General features: G+C 41.3%; 1 protein-coding gene across 1 annotated transcript in view; it reads right to left on the bottom strand.

The window, feature by feature from the left end:
• pitpnc1b (phosphatidylinositol transfer protein cytoplasmic 1b) overlaps positions 1 to 20,414 on the bottom strand; it is a 50,052-nt gene extending 29,638 nt beyond the window's left edge. Inside the window, exons 1-2 of the mRNA XM_083760408.1 lie at positions 20,235 to 20,414; positions 1,739 to 1,887 (exon numbers count right to left, since the gene is read on the bottom strand). Of these exons, the coding sequence (XP_083616534.1) occupies positions 1,739 to 1,887; positions 20,235 to 20,282 (197 nt within the window). The 5' untranslated portion in view covers positions 20,283 to 20,414. The remainder of the gene's footprint in view (positions 1 to 1,738; positions 1,888 to 20,234) is intronic.
• Positions 20,415 to 22,140: the final 1,726 nt, after the last annotated feature.

The raw sequence follows: 22,140 nt of genomic DNA, 5'->3' as shown, positions 1-22,140 counted from the left end.
TCATATGTGTCATAATTGGCCGTCTGTCGGTATGTGTGTCGGTATGTCGGTGGAAACCCTTGGCCAATAAGGGACCACCATTCTTGATGACGTAACTTACGTTATGTTTCAAAGTTGGTATAAGGTCAGTAATAATGATTATGGGTGTGATTCTTGTCTAGTTATAATATCTATAAAGGTCTTTAGTGTTTTGTTATTTGAGGGCCCCGCCCCCACACAACATCCTCATGTTCCCACCAGTAGGCCCTGGACCCACACGTTGTGAATCTCTGATTTGGAGAGGTTGAGTGAGATACAGGGGGAAGGGGGGGGGGGGGGGGGGTGAGTGATGGAGGTCCAGCACGCTTAAGAGCTTTTCAGTGTAATTTCTAGCTGAATTAGCCGCAGGCTGATCTGAGTACAGCCTTAATTTGTACGGCTTACATTCACACAATGACATCTGGTGGTGATGGATCTGACGGGGAACTGCACTGTGTCAACACCACTGAACTGCAATCTACTTAACTCTGCTGCATTGTGTGTGTGTGTGTGTGTGTGTGTGTGTGTGTCCATGTGTGCACGTCTGCATTGTGTGTGCACGTGTATTAGCCTACCTACAACAATTGCAAGGTTTTTGGAGTTATATGCTTTTGAAAGAGAATACTCCCTCACACTGTCTTCAAAATGCAAGAAAAAGATTGAGCAGGAATGCAACAATGTTTGACCTTCATAATGTTATCCTAAGGCCTCACCTTAATCTGAGGATAACCTGATGAAGGTGTAAACTGTATTCCCAATTCAATATGTTTCTTTCATTTGTAGACATTTTTTTCTTTCAGTATACGCCAGGGCCCAGCTCGTCTGGTCTTCTCCTACGCGGTCGCCTTTTTTAGGAGTGCAAACAGACTTTTTTTTCTTTCATAGTCATATGCTTTGAAAAAGACCAAGGAATTCCTCACACTGTCTTCACTCACAGCACAGCCCCAGGGTATTTATTGAGAATACAGCGTTTCGTTTGCACTGACCTTCATCAGGTGTCGATCGTTACGCAGCTAGCCTTGAAGTAGGTGTGCAGACTGCAGAAGGAGCTTTCTTTCGCCTTTATTTAATATTATTTTATGGAGGGACAGACAGTAGGCTGACAGGAAATGGGGAGAGAGATGGGGGGATGACATGCAGTAAAGGCCGTCGGGAGTCGAACACGCGGCACACTGCCAGACTGGATTGCCAGCTAAGGTGCCTGGACCACTGAGCCATGGCCCAGGCCGAAGAGAGTCATGCTTTTAGCATTTGTCATTTTGGAGGTTAGGTTTACAGGGGTTGGAGTTTTGCCTGGTTTATACTCAAAATATCGGTGTCAGTGTTGTTTTTGGCAGCACATTTTTATTTTAGTTTTAGTCGTTTTGTATAGTTATCGACTAAAATGTGTTTTGGCGGACCTTGATGCCGTAGTAATGACTGTTTTTTGTTTTTACACTTGCTGAAAATAGCTGAGCTATTGCAATCATGCAAACAAGTGTAAAATTATTTATACTGGATCACTTCCTAACATTTTAGTCTAGTTTTTATTTATTGACAAAATTGTCAGTATATTTAGTCTTATAGTCTTAGTCGTCGTAGCTTCGTTTTTATTCAGTTTCCATTTAGTTTTCGTCAGTGAAAAAAGGAGGTCGACGAACATTTTTCGACGAAAACAAGACTGCTGTCACAACACATTGCGTGTGCGCGTGCGTGTGCGTGTGTGCGTGCGCGCTCTAACCTGTTGAGGTAGATGCGTTTCTCAGTCAGCTGTCCCGGGCCGTGCTGAGGGTGGTGCTCTGGCTCGTTCTTCACCACCTCCACTCCTTCTCCCCCGCCGCTCTGCTCACTGCTGTGTTTGCTGATCATGTACAGCTGGCCGATCTTATACTGGACGCACGCACGCACACACGCACGCACACACGCACACACGCACACACACACACACACACACACACACACACACACACACACACACACACACACACACACACACACAAACTCAGAAAGACGGTGGAAGCATGATCTCCTGGTGGTATTGTATATATAATTATCCCATCTAGGCCTGACGTCGAAATAACAAAAAAATCTTCTGAAAGAATATATATTCAAAGATGTCTGCCACATTTTCACGATTTTTCAAAAATAGCAGACCTACAATCTCGAATAGATCTGCTATTTTTCAATAGCTAAAGTATAACATAATGCTTAGTTAAAACACCAAAAGGGGTTCCCGTACAGAATGGGATACATATACTGTGCCCCCCCCCCCCTCCCCCAGTCGCTTGTGTTTTTCATCATTCACAATCATTCTACAGTAAATATGGAATTAATTATGCTGCCGCCGTGCTTTCCGCAATAAATACGCTCTGTGTGAAATGGCAATAAAGCAGACGTGTAATTAAAATATTGTAATTTGGGCAGAAGGGGCAGGAAGAAAGTGAGACAGAGAGAGATGCATTGGTTTGTCATCTCTCACTCCTTCACTTTATCAGGACACTCCTGCTTCTCTTTGCAATTACTGAGGAATGTCAACATTCAATATTTACTTATCGCCTATTCATGGCCTGTAATTAATCATAAAGATGGATCCTTTTAAACACCGCGGGCGACTAGCTAGCAGACTCTCAGACAGCCTCCCATTTGGAAGACCCCCCGTCCGTCCCCCTCCCGTCTTCTCGTGCACTCTAAACCGTAGCAGTACGGTAGAAGCAGTACATATACATTGAGTAAAAGTAAAAGAGTATTGCAGGTATACAATATGTTGCAGGAGATTAGTGGTATTGTATGTGGTACCTGCACAGTGTCATGACAACAAGACAAGGTGCGTGCGTTCAATCCCTTTTGTGGGATTTATATGTTTTTTAAGACAATGGATTATTGGAATGTATGAGGTGTGTCAGTCGGACAATGAAACAATTAAAGTCAATGGTGTGTGTGAGTGACCACAGTGACAAATGGTGCAGGAATATAGAGCAAAAGCAGATGGCATGTCATCTGTCGAGAAGGAGCACCAAGGCAGAGGAGAGAGGGCAGAACTGGACACATAACACTGATTTACTAGTTGAGAGAAAGTGTTTGTCAACTGATAGATTTGTTTTGTGCACAGCAGTCATCAGGATACAGAAAGCGTATACAAACGAACAGATCACACAGTACATTGACAATAAAGAAACGATGCCAACAGAAGGCCACCATGTCACCATCCCAAGAGGCATCACATCACACTTTATGCACGGAACTGAGACGGGGTCTGCTTTTTCATGAGTCCGATACTTATGGTAACAAAAAATCTTGAGGCCCTAGCCTGCAGGGAAGGTATACCATGTACCGTCGCCCTGATGGTAAAAGATGGTATTGGCTGTGTAACGGGTGTGTGTTGTCCCTAGTAACAGCTTTCCCCTTCCCGAGTATCCGGGTCTCATACATTGAGGTCATACTCTCAAATCGTACCCCAGCTATTTTGCTGGACACGTTGATATAACCCTTCAGAATCCTAACCCTTGATCCACACCCATCAGACCTCCTCCTCACATCTGATCAGAGTTAGGCACCTTTGTATCGGTGTTGTTTTCGTCGACTAATACTATGACAAAAAAATGTTCGCCGACTACCTTTTTCCACTGGCGAAAACGGAATAAAAACTAAATGGAAACTAAGCTATGACGACTAAAACTAAGACTAAATATATTGACAATTTCGTCAACAAATACAAACTAGACTAAAATGTTAGGAAGAGACTAGTGGACAAGAGATCCGCAGATCCAGTATAAGTCATTTTACAATAAGTTGCATGCTGAAAATAGCCGATCTACAAGCAGCGCAACGCGGTGTGGGCTTGTACATCGGCTATTTTCAGCATGTGAAAAAAACAGTCATTACGACGGCATCAAGGCCCGACAAAATAAATTTTGTTCGACTAAATCAACTGTGGATTTAGTCGACTAAAATCTTATGATATATTTAGTAAACTAGACCAACACTAAAACATTCCAGGTGAGTAAAATGTGACCGAAACTAAATGAAAACTATTCAAGAGACTAGGACTAAATCTAAAATCAAAATATGCTGCCAAAAACAACATCACTGCTTTGTGTCAAACGACTGTGCCGGTGCCTTCCAATCCTGTCATTCCCATGAATCACTCATCAGGCACTCTACATAATTATAGAACTGTTCTCACTCTCAATCGTTTCCTGTTGTTCTGTTAAGACTTTCCCATCAACATATATAGACTACAACCTGTTTACCTTAATGGAAACCACAACCGTTTAAAACTAGTTTAGCTGGTAGAACTTAATCCTCAAGTCCTCAAGTGGCCCTTTTGCTCCTGCAATGCAACATGGAAGCACGTACTGTCTGTATACCCATGAGACCCAATTATTGAAATCGTAGGCATGTAACGATACACTCAACTCACCATACGATACGTATCACGTTATGAGGTTCACGATACGATTTTTCACGATATTTTCAACACAATGATTTTCCAGACAAATGACAAAAAATATATATTTTTTTAATGATTTATCTTCCCCCCCAAGCTTTTTTCACAACTTTTATTTAACTACATTGCAAACATAATTGCCTTCCTTGATGTATTAATGAGCATCAATAACGACCATCACCTGGGCACAGTCACATACAGCTCCCCTCTGCAGGCCTCTACTACTGAAAGTGACTGCATGGAGTCTGTCTCATTTCTCTCTATGATTACAGCTCACATTTCCTATCACACACTAGCCCCCCCCCCCCTAAAAAAGAAAAACGATCGGTTTTTATTTTTAATAAATCGATACATATCGTCAGGATATAATATCGATATATACTTGGACCATGATGCCACATCTAATGCCTGTCTCCCAGGACTAAATAACGGTGACGGCTCGCACACACCAAGAACTTGCTTTAGTTTTTATTCTTGCATGGTGAATAATAGACAAACGTTTGGGCTAAGCCAGCCTTCACACTGATGAAGGCTAGATAGCCTGCTAGTGTTGTCTGACGTGGTCACAAAGAAAGGTGTCTCTCAGGACTGTCACCTGCCAGCATACAGTCGGATAACTTCCCAGACTCCAGGTTTTCTAAAGTACAGTATATAGATTTTATCATGACGTCCCAATTTCGGGCATGTTAACAAGCTGTGATGTGCTGTGATGGGCTCCACCCCCCCCCCCCCACGCCCAATATTTATTTGATAAATGATTTGATTTAGAATGTGTATAGCGCAGTGGAATAGAGTGTATATAGACACTATCAGGAGTCCATTATACATTCAGGGCTAGAGGCCTTCTGGTAATATTTATACTGATTTCTTGTTTTGCATGTCCGTACTGGCAAAGATTAAATATTGATGGAAATGAGTCAAATTACCCCCATGGTAAATGGTCTGAAACCTCATGTCCAAAACAGTTATAGTTTCCAGATCATGCCTTCACACCCCCCTGTCTTTCTGTCTCTTTGTGTGTCCACATCATGTGCGTGCGTGCGTGCGTGCACTGGCTGTCCGCTGATAATTCTCACATGGCTGATCAAGATAATTTATACTAACACATGTGGCCAAAGTCCGAAATCCTGAAATATTTTCCAATGACAGCTACTGTGTATAATTTCTCATTTTTCTTATAATCGCAGAACTATAATCCTCATCACTGTCGGGTTGCCTTTTGATGGCTTTAGTGTGATATGCCGTAGAAGAATGATGAAGTATGTTTCCTCGCCCCTCTCGTTTGTGGCGAAAACTTCTGGGAACTCAAATTAGATGAAGTAGAGCGTTCATTTATGAAAAAACACCAAACGTTAGAATGTGGAAATAAGAGGTCTGTGCCCGACAGGTAGTCTACTCGCTGTATAGTTCCACCGCTGCATTCCGCTGACAGGGCGATGATAAGCCAACAGAGAAATCCGGAAAACCTGCAGGCCATCATCGCCACTTGACGATGTTTGCCCATGTCTGTGCTAACAAAAGGACCCACGCAGGGAGGCCCGGACACTCAGGTTTTACGGTCCATTGTGTTTGACGTGTGCTCATGAGCGAGATAAAACGGATCACGGCAGGGTGCTGACACAGACTTTGACCCAAAATGATTAACCACTTGAACCCTGGCGTCACTAATCTGTGTCTCCAGTATTGGCTATTTTCGGAGAAGAGATTTGATTCGAGGGGGGTCGAGGCAACAATGTATGTGTTGAGTCACTTGAGTGTGAGGTATTGAGTTTAGTTCTAGCATTAGATCAGGGGTTCTCAACCCGTGGGTAGCGACCCCTCGGAGGGGTCGCCAAATTATTCTGGGGGGTTGGGTGGCGCGAAACATGGCCAAAGCATTTCCGGGGGTCCCCTGCAGCCAAAAACGTTGAGAGCCCCTGCATTAGAAAATAATAAATTAAGGACGGCTTTGGAATTGTCCTTGTGTATCAGCACCTGGATTTGAACCCGTGGCTATCCTGTGTGTGTGTGATGCTAACATCCTCACTATGAGGACAAAGGACATCATGTTAGGCCTGAGAGGCAGAGCTACTCTGCTACATGTACACTTGTACACTTTTCTCTTCGTGTTGTACAGTATGTGTTTTTTAACGCTAATTTAATGTTTAATGTTTTACTTTTGTTTTTAAATACTAATATTTAAGTATTAGTATTACTATAAGTCCTCCTATAGTTTCATATATATACTGTACATATACATAGCGGCCGCACACTCGCTTGTTGAAAAGGACCTAATGCTTCATTTCGCTAATGCTTCATTTCGCACAATGCGTTTCGCCATGTCGGCGTTGTCAGGTGCTATATATACGAAGCCAACACGGCGATGTGTGTCGTGCAAATAAAAACTTAAAATTAAGCATTAAGTCCTGTTCATCGAGCATCTTTAGAGTGTGCGATCCCTTCCTTGTTCCTATAAAGTTTTCTGTTTTGAATTCAATATATTGCCTACCAGCACCTCCTCCACCCGGATGTGCACAAAAGCTATCGGTTTATATAAATTGTGCGTTAGAGACCTGCGGATTTAGCCGTGGTTGCCGCGGATAACCGTGGATGGTGGGGTTAATATAAATAGGATGATATAATGAATGCGGTTAGATAACGGGTACATTGGGTTATGAGTCATGCCCTCATATATTTCCATTGTGTGTGTGTGTGTGTGTGTGTGTGTGTGTGTGTGTGTGTGTGTGTGTGTGTGTGTGTGTGTGTGTGTGTGTGTGTGTGTGTGTGTGTGTGTGTGTGTGTGTGTGTGTGTGTGTGTGTGTGTGTGTGTGTGTGTGCGTAGCACACTACGCACATTAATGTGCTTGTCTTTGTGTTATTATCATCGTCAGTGGTGAGGATTTGAGCGATGTTTTCACATCAAACAATGAGTCAGCGTTCACGTCACATGTTGTTCTAATGATCTCAGACTCTCCAGCTCAGTCAGTGTAAATACCACTGATGATGTGAATTATCTCTCTGGCACACAGACAGACAGAAGCACCCAGACACACAGGGAAGTAACATTGACTAAAGTGCTGCACTTGTGTACAAAGTACCAACTGAGGTACTTTTACTTTACTTTTTAGTGTTTCAATTTCTTACACTCTATATACACTACATCTCAGAAGCAAATATAATGTACTTTTTTACTCTATGCTACAATTATTTGACGGCGTTAATCAATGCTGACTATTATAGAATATACATTAAGCCAACCATCTAAGCCAGGGGTGTCCAAACTTTTTTCAAAGGGGGCCATAATTAGAAAATATTAAAACACCCAAGGGCCAACTACATCTCCTAACATAATGTACCGTCAGACTATACATATGCATTACATTTAAACGATTCTATTTAACTATCGTCATCAATATTTAATATCAATGTTTTTTTTCATTACCAAATGTAACCAAGCAAAAGCAAGGTAAAAAACAAATACAAGGAACAAGGAACACTGGCAAATTATACTCTGGGAAATGCCCATAGGGTAGCCGTTCATAATACAATTCAGGTATGAAGCTGTGGGCCATATAAAATTCATCCCAGGGCCGCATTTGGCCCGCGGACCGCACTTTGGACACCCCTGATCGAAGCCATATTTAACTTTTTGGTATTACCAACTTTGGTATTGCAATAACGAAGACGGAAACCGGCACTGACAAGAACGGAAAAGGGTTGTCTCACACTGACAGCTGCGTTGGCGAACGTGTCTTTGCAAAAGTTAGACATCAGTTAGACAATGTGCTTCGCATAATCAGCGAGACAACCTAATTGCTTTAGGGGGGGATATAGAACAGAAGCAAATGAGCCTAATGACGCAGAATTTAAATAGACTTCTTAAAGAAAAGAACATTGCAAAAGCTATAAAATGTTTCCCCCCACAGAATGGAAATAAATAATAATATTTTAAAATGCATTATTAATAACACTGTATAATTATAGTTTATATTTAGTATTATATATATGCATTCTGTTGTGTGATTATATTGCGGAGTAATTACTTGTATAAGCAGTCATACAGGACTTCCCACTAACTGTTTCTCCTCTCTCTCTTTTTAGAAAGCTCATTAGAGAGAGACAGTACTCAGGGCGGTATATTGAACGTATAGGGGCAGCCTGGGGCGTGTGCGGCGCTGGAGCTCAGTTCTCATTTCAAAAAGTCAAAGTCATACGATTTGTCACACACGTTACCGCAGTGAAATTTGTTCTCCGCATTTGACCCATCTCTTGTAGCAGTGAGCCGCAGCGAAGGAGCGGTGCCGCTCGGGAATCATTTGATTAGTAGATTTGACCCCCCAATCCAACCCTTTGATGCTGAGTGCCAAGCAGGGAGGCATTGGGTCCCATTTTTACAGTCTTTGGTATGACCCGGCCGGGGTTCGAACCCCGACCTCCCAGTTTCAGGGCGGACACTCTAACCACAAGGCCACTGTCTGGTTCACAAGGACCCCCCCCCCCAAGGAACGTATAGAGGGTCCCTTGGTTTTTACGTTTTACTTGTCTACACTTTTACTACTTTTCTACACTTTTGTCTTGCAAGGAATATAGTCTTTGTCGTCGCACTAGCAATTCCTACAGGCCGGCACGGTGCGTCGTCAGCAAGGAATAGGGACTTTGAGCAACGACTGTTTTCAGGACGGCTCCGCTACGCGGAAGTACGGCGGCTATGACGCCCACGCCGTAGCCGTCAAAATCGTTAAGCAAACAGCCTCCGGCGACATTGGTTGCCATGGTGACGCGTCGATGCAGCATGTGTCAAACATAAACACATTATTATTATTTTTAAAACACCCCGTCACGCGTCAGCTAACTTGCAGAGATTGCTTAATTCTTACATGCGCTGGACATGATCAGCAGTGGAAAGAGGAAGGTGCTGGAGCAATCTGTGTTAAAACCATTTTAAATAATAAACATCATGGTTAATATTCATATGTCATTAACCATGAAGAAATAACACTAATACCATATTATGGTATTTAGTGTTATTTCTTCATTCAGAGCATGCCAACACATTACACGGCATAAGACAGGTGATGGAGCAATCGGTGTAAATGTATGACAGCTATAATTTCAATAAACATGGTTATGACATGGCGTTGTAGACACTATACAGTAGGTGTAAGTGTGGGTTCTGCCGTAGTAGAAAGGGCCGCGACGGAGAGCAGGTTTATGTATCGAGCACTGATCCATTTCCGGTTGCCGTAGCCGTCGTTGCTTAAAGTCGCTATTGTTCAGCGGGAGGAGTAGGACGGATGACGCGCTATGGCCTCGTGGTGAGGACTATAGCAGCGTGGCAGCACAGAAATGAACGGGGAGAACTTCATTGGCATGATGACAAAAATGGGTACACGAAAAAAGAAAAAGATTATTGGCTGCTCTAAATGTGAATGAACAAAATCAATCTAGGGAATTGGTTGCCTAATGGCCAGCCCAAATTAGAGAGGCCAAGTTGAAAGTGGTTCACTTGTATTGTAATCTGTTATCAATCATACAGTGTCTTGTTATATAATTTGTTGTTGGCAGTTGGCACAGTCTGTACGTGGCACATCAGGTCACTGCTGACATTTCACTGCACGTATTGTTACTTGTTTGAGTGAGTGACAAATGAAACCTGTTTGAAGCTCGGAACAATCAAACCGTCTCACTCGTTTAACACAATATACGTTATACTTTTGATTGATTGATTGAAATATTTATTAACAGTTTGTAGAATTTACAGTACATTTTAAGCACAAACTCAATACAAAGACTGTTAACTGTGAGTGGACGACCCAATTAAGCATTACACTTGTTTACAACAGGGTCCACATTGTTCAATTCATCAAAACATTTAGAGACATACAAACATTTAGAGACATACAAATATACAAATAGACATACAAATTTCGATAACGGGTTGGAATAACGTGTTCCTGCCACGCGCTGTACTTGTAGGTCCTACCGGAGGAACTTCCCCCCCAGGTGATGAGAAGCGGCCTGCTCACTCTCGACTCCTCATGCATTGAAGGAAGCATGAGCTTAGTTTGGGGCTCTCCACGTGGGGTGCAGTATACTTTAGTTAGTGTGGTTGCCTGAAGGCAACCATACTATTGTTTTTGTGACCTTTTATTGTGGGCTCGCCACAGCGAGCACACAATAGTTCTTGTCAGTTTATATTTATTCTTCTTTATTCCACCCGTTTTTTTGCGACCTTATAACTTCCACATACTTTACACTAGAAATTTAGTTCAAACTTCAAACTGTTCAGCTCTTTGCAGTGATGTGTGCTTGTATTTTTATTTTTACAAAGTTTTATACTTTTTATACTTTTATACTTTTTAACTTTTTTTTACATTCTTTATAGTGAGAGTCGATGGAAGAAAGGTCCCATTTTTCACAGTTAACTTTTTTGAGCTCTTATTACTCCGTCATACTTTCACTTTGAAACTTCATTCAAACTTTATAATGTTCATCTATCTTTGAACTTTAATTGGTGAAAAAGTTGTTTTGAAAAAGTTTATACTTTTTAAAATATTTAACTTTATTTATAGTTTTTTCCTCCCATCGACAATGTATGGGATTTATCTCTAAATCAACCTCACTTTTGCAGCCTCATTACTCTGGCATACTTTGTCGTAGAAACGTGATTTAAACTTTAGAAAGCTCACACGACTCTGGACTTTTTCATGGTTCAAACCGTATTCGAATACGTTAAACGGTTTTTCCGAAATCGCAGTTCAATCGCAGGCCATTTCGCCTAATTAGTGCCAAGTGCAGGGCTTCTTTCACTAGAGTGCGTGAACAGAAAATCTTTCCTTGAAAATTTACCAAACAAATTGCCGTCCCGGCCAAGATATTCACTTTACACGCATGTCCTTTGGTCATTTTGTAGCCACACATGTCCTCTTTCACACAATGTGACCACCAAAACACAGAGACCTACAGAATGTGAACTACGGCCTTTTAAGTGACACAAATACAGTCAATCTGCTCATTGACCTCCATAGTAAAATCCTTACGAGGAAATTATCGCGATGACAATTCTTAACTCGCTCTTATAACCACATTTTCGATCGTACCAACACCACAATCGCACATGGTGTACCTCAATATCTCAGGCCACTCACAGCGAAGAAATTATTTGCATTCGACTTTTACTTTTTGCGATAGAGCAATTTGTTCGGGCATAGTTTCCCCCCATTCAAGACCATTCAAGACCATTCAAGATCAAGACCTTCAAGTTGCGCGCCACTTGTTTGTCTTTTACACTTCCACAGCTGAGACATATAAGAGCTTAATTACAGGGCTGAAATTAAAGTTACAAGATCTCAATGAGTTGCTCTGCGATACCTTGTGGGCTTGTAGGTCTGCTATTTGTGCAATTGGATGGCCTTTACACAGCTCTCGCAAGAGCACGCACGCACGCATGCACGCACGCACACACACACCCTGTCTTCCTATTGGCTGGCCTTTACACAGCTCTCGCAAGTGCACGCACGCATGCACGCACGCACGCACGCACACACACACACACACACACGTTTATAAAAAAATATTTTCAAAAAAATTAAAAAAAAATTAAAAGATTAAAAAAATTAAAAAAAATAAAAAAACTTAAAAAAAATTAAAAAAATTAATTAAATTAATTAAAAAAATTACAAAAATTAAAAAAAATTAAAAAATTGAAAAAAAAATTAAAAAAATTGAAAAAATGGAAAAAAATTAAAACTTAAAAATATTTTTTTTTCTTTTTTACTTAAAAAGAAAAAACTTCAATTTTTTAGATTTTTTTTTTTTTTTACATTTAAAGAAAAACTTTAAAAACACTTCTACAACTTCCACATACTTTATTCTGCTTAAACTATAGTTTTTACACATTTTCATACTTTTTTTAACTTTTACTTCAGCTTTAATGCATTTTCTACTTTTCTTTACAATATGCTACAGTCCCGAAATTTTGATTATAGATTTAGAACACCAATGGTAACACCATTACTCCGGTCCCCGAGTTTCAAACTTGACACGGCAATAACTTTATACAAAGCATTTTACGCGAGCCCACGCAGTTTCTACAGGAACTGCTTTCTAGTTCGTAGTATTATTATTCCACTGGAGTAGTCTTTTTTTTGTCGCTTTATACCTCCCACACTGTACGCTGTACGCACTTGAGCCATATGTCAAATTGACCGGAAAAATCGGGAATCGTGTGCTTGTATTTTGTTAAGAGAAATGTTGTATAGTTTAATTGATATGAATTTATTAGTGAATTAAATTTCCCCATTGACATGAATGGGAAAAGGCAAAAAATCACATTCAAGTATTTTTTCCTCGGAGACTGTAATCACTATAGTTACAAAACTTTTAGGGATATTTCTTAATTATGACTAAAATTTATTAAAATTATAATTTTATAGGTCGGCCTCATGGTGGCGCTATAACAGCCCACTTTACCTTTTGGCTTATAACTCTTGAACCGTAGTTCGTAAAATCAAAATTATTTTTTCCCTGGATTCCTTGGGTCATGACGCATCTCCCCATTTTTCACAGTTAACTTTTTTGAGCTCTTATTACTCCGTCATACTTTCACTTTGAAACTTCATTCAAACTTTATAATGTTCATCTATCTTTGAACTTTAATTGGTGAAAAAGTTGTTTTGAAAAAGTTTATACTTTTTAAAATATTTAACTTTATTTATAGTTTTTTCCTCCCATTGACAATGTATGGGATTTATCTCTAAATCAACCTCACTTTTGCAGCCTCATTACTCTGGCATACTTTGTCGTAGAAACGTGATTTAAACTTTAGAAAGCTCACACGACTCTGGACTTTTTCGTGGTTCAAACCGTATTCGAATACGTTAAACGGTTTTTCCGAAATCGCAGTTCAATCGCAGGCCGTTTCGCCTAATTAGTGCCAACTTAGAGTGCGGGCTTTTTTCACTAGAGTGCGTAGAACAGAAAATCTTTCCTTGAAAATTTACCAAACAAATTGCCGTCCCGGCCAAGATATTCACTTTACACGCATGTCCTTTGGTCATTTTGTAGCCACACATGTCCTCTTTCACACAATGTGACCACCAAAACACAGAGACATACAGAATGTGAACTACGGCCTTTTAAGTGACACAAATACAGTCAATCTGCTCATTGACATCCATTGTAGAAATCTTACGAGGAAATTATTGCGATGACAATTCTTAACTCGCTCTTATAACCACATTTTCGATCGTACCAACACCACAATCGCACATGGTGTACCTCAATATCTCAGGCCACTCACAGCGAAAGAATTATTTGCATTCGACTTTTACTTTTTGCGATAGAGCAATTTGTTCGGGCATAGTTTCCCCCCATTCAGAACCATTGTAAAATAAGAGATCAAGTTGCGCGCCACTTGTTTGTCTTTTACACTTCCACAGCTGAGACATATAAGAGCTTAATTACAGGGCTGAAATTAAAGTTACAAGATCTCAATGAGTTGCTCTGCGATACCTTGTGGGCTTGTAGGTCTGCTATTTGTGCAATTGGATGGCCTTTACACAGCTCTCGCAAGAGCATGCACGCACGCACACACACACCCTGTCTTCCTATTGGCTGGCCTTTACACAGCTCTCGCAAGTGCACGCACGCACGCACGCACGCACACACACAAACACACGTTTATAAAAAAATATTTTCAAAAAATATTTTCAAAAAAATTAAAAAAAAATTAAAAAATTAAAAAAAAATTAAAAAAAATTAAAAAATGAAAAAAAATTAAAAGAAATTAAAAAAAAATAAAAAAAATAAAAAAAAAATTAAAAAATTAAAAAAATTAAAAAAAATAAAAAAAATAAAAAAAATGGAAAAATTGAAAAAAATTGAAAAAAATTAAAAAAATGAAAACTTAAAAATTAGCATGTTAGCATTAGCATGTTAGCATGTTAGCATGATAGCATTAGCATGTTAGCATGATAGCATTAGCATGTTAGCATGTTAGCATTAGCATGTTGACATTAGCATGTTAGCATGTTAGCATGATAGCATTAGCATGTTAGCATTAGCATGTTAGCATGTTAGCATTAGCATGTTAACATTAGCATGTTAGCATTAGCATGTTAGCATTAGCATGTTAGCATGTTAGCATTAGCATGTTAGCATGTTAGCATTAGCATGTTAGCATGATAGCATTAGCATGTTATCATTAGCATGTTAGCATGTTAGCATTAGCATGTTAGCATTAGCATGTTAGCATGTTAGCATTAGCATGTTAGCATGATAGCATTAGCATGTTAGCATTAGCATGTTAGCATGTTAGCATTAGCATGTTAGCATGTTAGCATGTTAGCATGTTAGCATGTTATCATTAGCATGTTAGCATGTTAGCATTAGCATGTTAGCATGTTATCATTAGCATGTTAGCATGTTAGCATTAGCATGTTAGCATTAGCATGTTAGCATGTTAGCATTAGCATGTTAGCATTAGCATGTTAGCATTAGCATGTTAGCATTAGCATGATAGCATTAGCATGTTAACATTAGCATGTTAGCATGATAGCATTAGCATGTTAGCATTAGCATGTTAGCATGTTAGCATTAGCATGTTAGCATTAGCATGATTAAAAAATTAAAAAAAATTAAAAACATTAAAAAATTAAAACTTTAACTTTTTTTTAAACTTAAAAGGAAAGAAATAATAATAAAGAACTTAATATTTTTTATCTTAATATTTTTTTTAAGAAATATCTTAGACCATTATCAATAATCATTGTGTTTATGCTTTTAAAGATAGGCCTATATGCTATTTGAACCTTCTTTTTACATGTAAAAGTATGCTATTTCTGTTAAGCTCATGAATGCTTTTATATGTATACTCCATTGGATTGACTATTTTTTTTCTTTTTTACCTTTTCTTGATTCATCAAGAATACATTGTAAAGCATTATTCATACATTACAAATCATTAGTAGACAGTAATACTTTACTTACTTTATTCTGCCCCTTTTTGGGCATCATACTACTTCCACATACTTTATTTCCGCTTTATGCAGTTATTTATGCTTAAACTATAGTTTTTACAAATGTTCATACTTTTTTAACTTTTACTTCAGCTTTAATACATTTTCTACTTTTCTTTACAATATGTTACAGTCCAGAAATTTTGATTATGGACTTAGACCACCAATGGTAACACCATTACTCCGGTCCCCGAGTTTCAAACTTGACACGGCAATAACTTTATACAAAGCATTTTACGCGAGCCCACGCAGTTTCTACAGGAACTGCTTTCTAGTTCTTTTTCTTATTATTATTATAGATAAACTTTATTTTGTCGCGTTATACCTCCCACAGTTTTTGTCGCACACACTCGAGCCATATGTCAAAACGACGGGCTACATCGGGAATCGTGTGCTCGTATTTTGCTAAGACATTTGTTGAATAGTTTAATTGATATGAATGAATTAGTGCATTAAATTTCCCCATAGACATGAATGGGAAAATGCAAAAACTCACTTTCAAATATTTTTTCCTCTGAGACCGTAAGGGCTATACTTACAAGAATTGGAGGAGAGATTCATAATAATTAATAAAATTAATGACCTTAGAAGTATATCGGTCGGCCTCATGGTGGCGCTATAACAGCCAACTTTACATTTTTGGCTATAACTCTTGAACCGTAGGTCGTAAAATCAAAAGGTTTTTTTCCATGGATTCCTTGGGTCATGACGCATCTCCCCATATAGGCCACGCCCATTTCCGTCTAGAACGAATTTGCAGCAAATTAGCATTTTCTTCAAAACACACTTTTTGCTCCTCCTCCTACAGATTTTGTCCAAATCTCACAGAAATCGGTACACATGATCTCGGGATCTATCCGATGAAAACAGCACAGTCAGAATTTCGATATTCCATATCGTTCGTCCGTAATCAGCTTCCAAAGTTAGTGGGAGGGGCCTATTTTACAAAAGATTGCACAAATCACGAACGGAAAGTCCAATCCTCCCCAAATTTGAATCGCATGTTGAGGATGGCCTAATCAACACAGAGCCAAAAGCAATTCCATTTCCATCCATAGGGGGCGCTACAATTGCAAAAACAATTAACCGTTTGTTGCAAAAACACGATTTTGGGGGGAAAATCCCCTTTGAATGACTTACGCATGATCACAAAGGGTGACTTGACATTGTAATTGGCTGGCAAAATTACTGGGAGGGGCCTATACCCGTTTGTTGCAAAAACATGATTTTGGGGGGTGGGAAATCCTCTTTGAATGACTTATGCATGATCACAAAGGATGACTTGACATTGTAATTGGCTGGTATAATTACTGGGAGGGGCCTATATCAGCCAACCTATCCGATTAAAACAGCGATCTTCTGTATAGTTCGGTCGTAATCGTCTTCCCAAGTTAGTGGGAGGGGCCTATTTTACAAAAAACGCCACAATTCACGCACGGAATGTCCGATCCATCCCAAATTTGAATCACATGTCGAGGGTGGTTTCATCAACGCAGAGACAAAAGCGATTCCATTTTCGACGGGTGCGATGTGGGCAACCACACTTTGCAATTTCCCAGAATTGCCTCTTTCTAGTTAGACTAGTAATCGGTCCGACAAACGACAACCCACCTCAAACCCTAACCTAACCGCAAGCACGGGAGCAGGCGCTAGTCCGAGATGTGGACGCATGTCGAACTAATGCTCTGTCGGATTACAGTATGCCTCCCCTCCGCGTGTAGCACGCAGGAAGGATGCAGGCAATTGGCACCGGGTGAAAAAATTGGGTTACAAAATCGTGGTATAAATTTGGTAAAAAAACCAACAAAATATTATACCCTGTCCTCTAACGTGGTGCTTCGCTTAGCAGCGGAAAATATTTTCAAAATATTCACAAAGGGTTCACATATTTTCCAAAAATACTGATCTACAAGTTGTTGACGCGAGTCGACTCTCAATGAGTGTTGCTGACTGTAACGAAGACTCCGACTAGGACGTTGGGCTATTATGACATATGACATGTCTAGTATGACAATCCCTATATTTGGCCCGAGCCGACCTAGTGCTGATAGATGTGGTGGAACCATATATGGATAGTTCTAACTGGCTTAGTCATCGTGACAAGCATAGTCGGAGAATATATAACAAGGGTCGGCTTCAGGGAGAAAGCAGAAGTCGAAGCATCAAGTTCCAACCGGACACCACTGCGGTGGGTCCTGACCTAACCAGCGATACAGGCTTGAGCTATTTTATACTGACAGTGAGAGAGAAGCTGACAGCTTGTGGATGCAATTTTCAAATGGCCAAATAGAGACAAAGTATAGTCATTTAGCTGGGGACCCCCTGGAACCTCCCCGATGACCCCTGAGGGGTCCATGTTGAGAACCAGTGCTCTCAACTGTCACGTGTGGACAGACCACAGCAAAAACAAACCACCACACAGTCAGGCATATCACATGTCATCATCAGAGGCACGTTCCTCTTTCCCAACGCTGGCCACTTCATTTGAGCTAATGGGGTCGAGTTCATTCATTGTGGTTCGCGGACTCGCAGCAATTATGTTCAGACAATGGCCACCCGCCTCAAAATGTCAGGCTGTGCTTCCAGATATACTGCTCGAGTCGAGTCCAAGGGCAATTTGGCTTTAAGGAGTGTAAAGTTTTGTTCTCTATAGGAATATTGTTTGTCTTTGTTGTTGGTCCGGTCACAGCCGGGATTAATGTACCTGTACGAGCCGCGCGGGAAGGAGCTGGTTCCCTTTTTGAAGGACACTCAGCAGGTTGTGTGGAGACAGAGCACTGTTTCCCAAGTAAATATCCCTTTTTTATTTTCTCTTTTCCTACACGTTTTATGTTTTATTATCTATCTATCGTTTTTTACCTAAATTAGAAAATATGTCATACTTAAAAAATCTCGACACATTGTGAGCTGGTAGATCGGTTATTTTCACTACTAGTATTACAGTTTTCAAATAAATGTATTGGAAATTGGAAGAGCTCAAGTAAAAGTAGGCTCAAATACCTCCAAATTGTACTTTTCAGTGATTTCACTTAATTCAAATATCAGTTTTTTCCCCCTTTTTTGTGATAATCCTCCCTACTATAGAGTGTGCTGACCATATAATTAGTTCCTCCCTGTCCTCAGTGAACCGCAGGGGTAAAAAAAACAACCTAGTTTCAGCTTTGGTGGTGGTTGAGAAAGCCTTCATCCAATCAGGATAGAGGGGGCCTTCCTCCAATCAGGATCAAGCGGGGCGGGCCTTGATGCGCGTGCTTTTGGCCTGTTGTGCGCCGCCCCACTGTAGAGCATGTTCCATCTTGTTACCGGGGCTAATAGATAATACATTTACCACACAACTTTTTTGAAAAAATATTAGTATAGTACCAGTATAGTACTTAAGTAAATGCACTTAGTTACTTTCCTTCGTAGCTTATGTTCTACAGGTAACGGGTACCGTCGCCCATAACCCATCTCGCCCACTTTTCCCCGCCGACCTTACGCCGACCTCACTCAGTGCGGCGGTTCTTGTATTCTTTATTTTGTTTTACTGAGAATAAGGTTAGAAATAAATAGTTTTACACTGGGGTTAAGTTTATAGGAATAGGGTTAGGTTTTGGCACCATTTTACTGAGGTTAAGGTTAGGAAAACCAGCTCACTGGCCTTGTGGTTAGAGTGTCCGCCCTGAGACTGGGAGGTCGGGGTTCAATCCCGGACGGATCATACCAAAGACTCTAAAAATGGGACCCAGTGCCTCCCTGCTTGACACTCAGCATCAAGGGTTGGATTGGGGGTAAGTCCCTGCGACATACTAGCGTCATGTCCAGGGAGTGTACTTGTACATCAAGCTGCCTCGTACGCAGAAACAGAAACAGCAGATAGGCTCCTGCCCTATGGGCCTCATGGCTCGGCAAGGCTACTTAAGCTTGGGAAAAAGGTTAAACATAATTTACTTAGGTTGCTTTAGGAACACCAGGCTGAGCCGCTCCGCCGGCTGTATATACGCCCGGTGCGAGTTGATAAAAGGGGCGACTTGTTTGGTATTCGTCCTACAATGGTTTCCCCTTCAGCCTGCACCACCTGAAACTCCCCCCTGTTTGTTTTCCCAGCTCCAGGGCATTCTCATTTCTCATTGAAGTTTGCCTCTCGGGCAAAATAAAGGCCCCGACGAACCAGTCCGACGGGTTTGTGCATGTGAGCGAGCAGGGGGAGGGGCCTGTAGGCCTAGATAGTAACAAAACAGACAGATGGAAAGATAACTCGGATACAACACCAGGGCTACGATGCGCCTCTCCAGGTGTTCCGCTGATCGTTGCTCGTTATGGGTCCTGTCAGACGAGGACCTGGGAGTCACGCTGCAGGAGCCCGCGCAAGCTGTGTACCCCCCACACGCACGCACGCATGTGCACGCACACACACACACACACACACACACATGCGCTCACACACACCCTGCCAGGCTGGCAGGGTGCGCGTGTGTGTGCCAGCCCTTTAACACAGCTCTATCCGCTATGTACTGCGGTGATCCTTTCTTATCGTCACTTGACACTTTGACCTTTGAGATTACAACGCAACAACATGTAGTTTCACATTCAAGACCAAAGCCTGCCTTTGTTTTTTTTCATGTAGTTACACTATTAGCAGGATATGGCCTGCTCTATGTTATCGTGTGTGTGTGTGTGTGTGTGTGTGTGTGTGTGTGTGTGTGTGTGTGTGTGTGTGTGTGTGTGTGTGTGTGTGTGTGTGTGTGTGTGTGTGTGTGTGTGTGTGTGTGTGTGTGTGTGTGTGTGTGTGTGGGAAAGTCAAACACACTTACCTCCTCCACAGTCAGTGGCATGCATATTCTGTACTCCTTCAACAACATAGTGCCGTTACAGTGTGGACTATAGCTGTCTGTCTTGTCTATGAGCGTCTAACTCAGGTGGTATCTGAGTTGCATAATAAAGACACGCTTGGGGAAGCTGCACTTTAACCCCAGACTAAGACTTATCTCTCTCTCCCTTCTCCTTTGTTGTTGTGCGCCGGTGTCAGTGGGACCATGCATTCAAGTCCAGTCCACGCTGGAGTAGCAGTGTGTATAAGCTTGTTTTTCTGCCCTCCTCACCCCTGTCTGTCTCTCTCAATCTCTCTCTCTCTGTCTTGTGCTTTTCCCCCGTTTTGTCACTGACTTAATCCTACTGATTTTGCTCCAGTCTGTGTCTCTCTCTCTCTCTCTCTCTCTCTCTCTCTCTCTCTCTCTCTCTCGCACTCAATTGAACTCCTGAAACCCCTTGGATCAATGTTCAACAACGGCTGTCCCTGTTCTCTCTCTCTCTCTCTCTCTCTCTCTCTCTCTCTCTCTCTCTCTCTCTATTGCTTCTTAAGTCTTACTTTGCAGAAACTGGTCATTAAGCTGCAGCTGCTCTACTACACTACCTGCTCTTACACACTATCCCCCTCTCTCTCTCTCTCTCTCTCTCTCTCTCTCTCTCTCTCTCTCTCTCTCTCTCTCTCTCTCTCTCTCTCTCTCTCTCTCTCTCTCTCTTTTCCTGTTTGTTTTCAGTCTCTCTCTCATGTGCTCTGTCTGCGCTCCACCTCCTCCTGCTCCTCCTTTTGCAACTGTTTTCGGTTCCTCAAAAAATTCCTTCGCTAGTTCCCTCCTGTCTACACACTCTCTCTCTCTCTCTCTCTCTCTCTCTCTCTCTCTCCCCCCTCTCTCTCCCAGTCCCTCCTTCCCTGACACGCCTACTATACTTTAACTCCCCTCTCACCTGTTTCACCTCACCGCCGTCTGTCTGTCTGTCTGTCTGTCTGTCTGTCTGTCTGTCTGTCTGTCTGTCTGTCTGTCTGTCTGTCTGTCTGTCTGTCTGTCACTCCCTTCTTTTATATCAACTCAATTCATTTCAATTTCATTCAGTCCAATTCAAAGAGACTGTATTGACATGGACAACATACATGTCCCATATTGCCAAAGCATGCTGTGTGGAATGAAAACAATCAAGACTTCAGAAATGTTTCTACAATGACAACAGAATGAAGCAATGTGTTTACAGTGACAATAGAATAAAGAAGTGTGAAAACAAGAGCTGCACGTGTTCACATTGCAGCTTTGTTTTGACTGTTTAGAATGGATGAAGTGTGTAGGGTGTCTAAGTGAGCATTCAGTGATTTCAGAAAAAAACCCCGATCTGCCCCGGAAACACGATGTGCACATGCACGCACTACAGTGAGTGGGGGGACACGCGACAGGCCAACAGCACGCACACCAAGGCCCGTCCGCGTTCGATCATGATTGCCGGAAGGCCCCTCTCTATCCTGATTGGATGAAGGCTGGGCCACCTAGTCAAAATGAAACCTATAAGGTTGTTTTTTTTACCCCAGCTATAGGGGTTATCTGGGGACAGGGAGGAACTCCTTATATGGTCAGCACACTCTACAGTAAGGACGATTATCACAACAAAACAAAGAAAAGAAAGAAGTGATATTTGAATTAAGTGAAATCGCTGAATATACCTTTTAAAGGAGAATTCCATGCTAGAATGCTTTCTTATCTTTCTTACCTTTCTTTGTAGTTGTTACGTCCCCACCAAAGAGGTCCAGGTGTTTTTTTTGTGCAAAAACTCCTTATTGGCTATTTTCCCTACCATAAGCCCTAAATGAATTGCATTGCATTGAATGGGAATTGAATGGGGCTATGGGGTGTTATGCTAGTTCGAAAGAAGTAGTAAAGTGTGTCGCTTGGG

Source organism: Protomyctophum parallelum (genome assembly GCF_964188405.1).
Source record: "Protomyctophum parallelum genome assembly, chromosome: 3".
In the NCBI taxonomy this organism is placed as follows: Eukaryota; Metazoa; Chordata; class Actinopteri; order Myctophiformes; family Myctophidae; genus Protomyctophum; species Protomyctophum parallelum.
This window is presented reverse-complemented; position numbering and strand designations above follow the sequence as displayed.